At 49.7% G+C, this 5,869-nt stretch overlaps 1 protein-coding gene across 2 annotated transcripts; it reads left to right on the forward strand.

Moving 5' to 3' along the window:
* Window positions 1-2,212: 2,212 nt before the first annotated feature.
* On the forward strand, window positions 2,213-5,285 carry CUNH11orf91 (chromosome unknown C11orf91 homolog). Of its 2 annotated transcripts, XM_058446848.1 has the most exons (3): window positions 2,222-2,806; window positions 4,593-4,718; window positions 4,879-5,285. In XM_058446848.1, exons 1-2 carry the CDS (start codon window positions 2,299-2,301, stop codon window positions 4,676-4,678), a joined length of 594 nt encoding a protein of 197 aa, XP_058302831.1. In that variant the 5' UTR covers window positions 2,222-2,298; the 3' UTR covers window positions 4,679-4,718; window positions 4,879-5,285. The 2 variants fall into 2 exon arrangements, with proteins under 2 accessions (XP_032022194.1, XP_058302831.1); XM_032166303.2 differs by lacking the exon at window positions 4,879-5,285 and having other exon boundaries at window positions 2,213-2,806; window positions 4,593-4,843.
* The last annotated feature ends 584 nt before the right edge of the window (window positions 5,286-5,869 follow it).

A 5,869-nucleotide genomic window follows, 5' to 3' on the forward strand; every position in this document is an offset into this window, starting at 1 on the left:
CTCTTTTCCTTCTAAGGGCCTTCAATATGTAATCATAAGAGCTAATGTTGAACACAAGCCATTGCCAGGTACTTAAACTGTCTCGCTTAGTCTTGCCAACCTAAGCAAGTAGATGCCATTACTATTCCCATTATATTGATGAAAAAATGAGGTTGAGAAAGGTTCAGCCGCACAGCCAAATACATAGTGGATCCAGGGTTTGGTCCCAAGTCTGAGTCCAAAACCCTGGTTCTTACCATTACTGTGGTTCTGTAGGGGTGAAAAAATTTTTCTTCTAATCTCTTAGGTTCAGAGCCTGGGGCCTGAGAATTAAACTGACAAAGACAGATTAACAGAAGACAAAGTTTATTACACAGATACATGGGGTTCTTACAGAAACAAAGTGAAAACCCAAAGAAGTGGCTTGAGAGCTTATATACAATTTTAACAATGGGCGATTGTAGAAAAGTGACAAGGCAAAGGAAAAGAGGTTTGAGCTTCTGGGGCAGTAAATTACAGGAAGTTAAATATACGGGGGAAACTAATGGAAGATAAGGATTTTTTTTTTTTTTTTTTTGAGACAGGGTCCTGCCTTTTCACCCAGGCTGGAGTGCAGTGCTGTGACTGTGGCTCACTGCAGCCTCAACCTCAACCTCCTTGGTTCAAGAAATCCTCCCACTTCAGCTCCTGAGTGGCTCTAGGCGAATGCCACCACACCTGGTTAATTTTTAAAATTATTTTGTAGAGACAGAATCTCGCTATGTTGCCCCTGGCTGGTCTCAAACTCTTGGCCTCAAGAGATCCCCCTACCTCAGGCTCCCAAAGTGCTGGGATTACAGGCTGGGTGCCGAGCTATCGCACGTGGCCTGTATTAGCCATAGACTGAGGGGAAATACATTTTCTTGAGAGCCTCAGCCTAGTGATCACTGGTATGAATAAACAATGATGGGTGGCTGCCAAAGTCAGAGTGCAAATACTGCGTGTGACAACTAAGTGTGGGAAGAAGAAAAAGCTTCCCAGTTTCAGACATGCTCCTTAGTAGGGACAGCTGCTTCTTGTGTTTGGACAAAGTGTCCAAGTTGAAGTGTTTCACACACACTGTTCTGTCTTCTGTCTGATCACAACCCTATGAGGCAGCCTGGTTTTCTTATTTCTATTTTATAGAAAATCTACTTAAAAGTCAAGCGACTTGTCCAAGGCTACCCAGCTTGAATATCTGACTCTCTCCACTTTGCTGGAGACAGACACACACACACACACTCAGACACACACACACACACACACACACTTTGTACTGTGTGTACAGATACATATGCATATATATATTTAACTTGTGAAGCTGATGCTGACTCTTTAACTGGCCTCCACCCATCACTATTCTCCACCCATCACTATTCATACCAGTGATCATTAGGCAGAGGCTCTCAAGAAAATGTATTAGTTATTTCCCCTCAGTCTATGGCTAATACAGGTTACTCACATAAATGAGCTGTCATGTCCTTTGGACAAAATGTCCAAATCGCTTATAAGCAATGGGTGAGGTATTTGAGGTAGGGCGGACAGGATTTCCTTTTGGTGGTTAGCTCATTGCCTGTTAGCTCCTGGTGATATCTGTGTTTGGAAGAGAACTAAACTGCATTTCACTGAAAATACTCCTTCAGATCTGTTACAAACCAGATGAGGATCCCCTTTTCTAGAATCTTCCTCAACACTGCTGAAGTTTGGCAGATACATGGGTTGGCTCTAACGGCCATTCTCAATCAATCCTCTTCTCCTTTGTCTGCCTCCCACAGTAGTGGATGAAAAATCAGACACTGATTTTCTCAGACTTCTTTGCTGTGGGCGCGGCCTGTGAGGCAATGAGGTAAGTTTGCTGGTGCAGAGGCCAGGTTTCTAGGAAATACTTTTCTCCCTGATGGGAGAAAGAGAGGAAGCCTGAAGCAAGCTTTCTCCCGCAGCCCTGGCCCGCTCCCTATTCTGGATGAGGGTATGCTGGGATATGACAACGGGAGCCAGCGGCGTCGCAGAGCCAGAGCGAGGCGGTGGGCAGAGTCGAGGGACGGGAGGCGAGACGAGGCGAGCCAGGGGGCGTGGCTTTCTCACTGCGGGCGCGGCCAGCCGCCGGTGGGCGGGGCCACGTTCCGGGACGTGATCGTCCGGGCTTTGGAACCCCGCCTGTTCGGGGCGGGGCTGAGGCGAAAGGGTGGGGCCGCGCTCCGTCGGGGCGGGGCTTGTGGAACCTCGAAACCCCGGCGACTCGGGGCCTGAGCGCGCGTCTCCCGGCGCGGGGTTCCTCCCACGCAGACCCTCATTCAAACGATGCCAAAGGGGCGGCGCGGCAGCCACAGCCCCACCATGAGCCAGCGGTCGGCCCCGCCCCTCTATTTCCCGTCCCTCTACGACCGCGGTATCTCCTCGTCCCCGCTCAGCGACTTCAACATCTGGAAGAAGCTCTTTGTACCGCTGAAGGCGGGCGGGGCGCCAGTGGGTGGGGCGGCGGGGGCCGGGTCCCTGCCCCAGGCGCCCCTCGCCCCGGCGCCCCCGCCCCCGCCCCCGCTCCCGCCACCACCCGGCCTGGGTCCCTCCGGCGAGCGCCCCTGGCCCTCGCCCTGGCCCTCCGGCCTGGCCTCCATCCCCTACGAGCCTCTGCGCTTCTTCTACTCGCCGCCGCCGGGGCCTGAGGTGGCTGCCTCGCCCCTGGCCCCCCGCCCCTCGACCCCCAGGCTCGCCTCTGCCTCTCACCCCGAGGAGCTGTGCGAGCTGGAGATCCGGATTAAGGAGCTGGAACTGCTCACCATCACTGGGGACGGCTTCGACTCCCAGCGCTGTGCGTGACCTCGTCAGGGCCACCGAGCCCAGCCTTAGCCTGCCCTGGCTCCCTCATTGGCTCCATGCCCCGCCCCGAAATGTAGCCTGGTTTGACCCCAGCCCCCAGTAGTCCCAGATCCAAAATCTATCCCCTAGCACCCAGACTCCCTTATCCTGGACTTCAACTGACTCCTCCCCCCACCACAGATCTGAACTTCATGAGCCTCTTAGTCCCAAACTCCATCCTCCCTCCATCCTAAACCCTTTGGATAATCTGGACTCTGAGCCTCCACACCTGGAACTCCATCCACCACCACCCCATCCCGAACTTTAATCCTCCTGCACAGTCATCCTCTTACCCTGTGTACTCTGGAGCTCCACCCACCACAGACAGTCCCTAAGCTTTAATGTTTGGTCTTAAACCGGGGCTCTCCATGGGGGGAAGGTGAAGTAGGTGACTGTCAGTTGTCTGTAGGGGGAAGTGGGAGTTGTGCAAGAACCACAAGGCCCAAGGCCGTTTCCTGGGCAGCTTTGGGACACTCCACTTCTTAATGCTGGAGGGCATCCCCCCTGGGACTCTGTGGCCTTGGCACCAGCAGTTCTCTCACCAGGATCCTGGGCTGATATCTAGTCTTAGGTCTGAAATCTTAGGGCTCTGGACCAGGGGAGACCAGGTGTGCTGATGCGGGCAGGATCCCTTAGACTACTAGCTGAATGACTCCTCCCTGTTGGAGGGTAAAGTTGTTGAATGCATTGTACTCCAAGAAGGACCTATTGCAAAGTAGAACTTTCAGTAGCGGTAGGTTGTCCTGCAGACTTTGTCTTTCCCATCACTTGTTTTGGCTAAGGCTTGTCCTTGACCACTGGAAAAGGGCAGATAGTTCTAAAAAGATCATTCCAACTATTGTATATAACGGCTTAAGTTGGCCTCCCCTGCCACACAGAGAAGGGAAGTATGAAATAACCTAAATGCTTAGGTCCATGTGGCCATGGAAATGGTCTTCAGTTCATCAGACACACTGTAATGCACCCTTTCTCATAGCCATAGAAGGAAAACAGTCCCTAGAAAAACTGGGCTTTGCTAAGTCCTGGATTTCTTAACTATGAATACATAGTATTATGTATGTAATACATAATAATGAATACATATTATGTAATATGAATACATAGTATTATGTATGTATTCATAGTTAAGAAATCCAGGGGCCGGGTGTGGTGGCTGGCACCTGTAATCTCAGCACTTTGGGGGGGCCAATGCGGGCAGATCATTTGAGGTCAGGAGCCTGACCAACATAAGGATCATTGAGGACCAGCCTGACCAACATGGTAAAACCCTGTCTGTACTAAAATACAAAAATGAGCCGGGCTTGGGGGCACGCATCTGTAATCTCATCTACTCGGGAGGATGAGGCAGGAGAATCGCTTGAACCCAGGAGGCCAAGGTTGCAGTGAGCCAAGATTGTGCCACTGCACTCCAGCCTGGGCGAAAAAGCAAGACTCCCTCTCAAAAAAAAAAAAAAATAATAAAAAAATAAAATAAAAGAAGAAGAAGAAGAAGAAATCCAGGACTTAGCAACTCTGACTGTAAAAACACATGTAACTGGATGTGTTGCATGTATAGTCAGAACCAGTTACATGTTTTTACAGTCAGAGTTTTCGCTTTTTTGTTTTTTTCTCTCCCATCTTGGATCAGAAATGGGGTTTTAGGTTCAAGGAAGCACAGTTGCTTCCCAAGAGTTTGCTTTGGAAGTGTTAGGAAAAGCCCTTATCTCTATTACAGCTAAGTTTGTTTTGCTCTCCCGCAGATACATTCCTGAAGGCGCTAAAAGACGAAAAGTTACAAGGACTGAAGACCAGGCAACCGGGAAAGAAGTCGGCCTCTCTCTCCTGAGGAGCTGCCCACCAGAGCTTGGGCAGCCACCTCCTTAGCTGTTAGTGCTTAGATAATGTGTCCCATTTGTCATTTCAAAGATGGTTATTTTCTGTTGTGTATTTACTGCTGTTCTTGTTGCTACCAGCATGTACTTCACATACAGTGCCCGCTTTGCGTGGTAAATCTCATGGTCTCTCTCCTCTCTATGTGCTGCTGAGGGAGCTCTCTCACGGTGTCTAGAAGCTGCTGTCCAGCCAGCATTCAAGGTCTCCCGAGACTGGGGAGGGAACCCCCAACACTTCCACAGTCATGCAAACCAGAACAACAGATTATCAGGAAGGAATCAGGAGAAACCAAAGGCAATACATATATTGGTTCTACTGCTGTGTCTCTGCTCAGAAAGGTTCTTTGAGGACTAGAATAGTGGGGGTTTGATGTGTGGTTTGTTTTTTTTCCCAAACATATTTACTCCTTGGAAGTTTTTGGTGTTTTGATTTTTTTTAAATGTTTTTTTGGACCACAAACTCTCTGATAATCTTATCAAAGCCCTGGCCCTTCCTAGAAATCCATATATTCAAGAAATATTTATTGAGTGCTTATTTTGTGCCTAGGCACTTGGGATTGGGGATGGGGGAGAGACAGACAATAAATATTATAAATAAGTAAATCATAATATGGTATCATAGAAGATGACATGCTAAGGGGGAAAAAAAGCAGAGTAAGGATTGCCAGGGTGGGTCAGAGGAAGGCAGGGCAGAATTTCACATGGGGTTTCTTGAAGAGGTATTATTTAAACAAGGTCTGAAGGAGGTTGAGGGTCATAGCCATGTGGCACCCTAGGGAATGTTCCAGGCAGAAGAGCCAGTGCAAAGGCTGCTCCAAAGATGGGAGCATGGCAGCATTTTTGAGAACCAGCAAACAGTCCAGATGGCTGCAGCAGGAGGAGTGAGGGGAGAGTGGTAGGGGTGAATACACAGGGGGCCCATTTGTATAGAGGCTTATAGTCACGGTAGGGACTCTGGGCTTTACTCCAAGTGGGACAGAATCATTAGACAGCCTTCTGGGGAGTGACAGGATCTGACTTGTGCTGCTGTGATATGAACAGACTACAAGGGTGCAAGCAAGGAGGCAGGGAGAGCAGTCAGGAGGCTGTAGTAATTAATATTCCAGCTAAAAAGACCATGCTGAGCCCGGTGTGGTGGTGCACAC

Source organism: Hylobates moloch, unplaced genomic scaffold, assembly GCF_009828535.3.
Source record: "Hylobates moloch isolate HMO894 unplaced genomic scaffold, HMol_V3 SCAFFOLD_11, whole genome shotgun sequence".
Lineage (NCBI taxonomy): Eukaryota > Metazoa > Chordata > Mammalia > Primates > Hylobatidae > Hylobates > Hylobates moloch.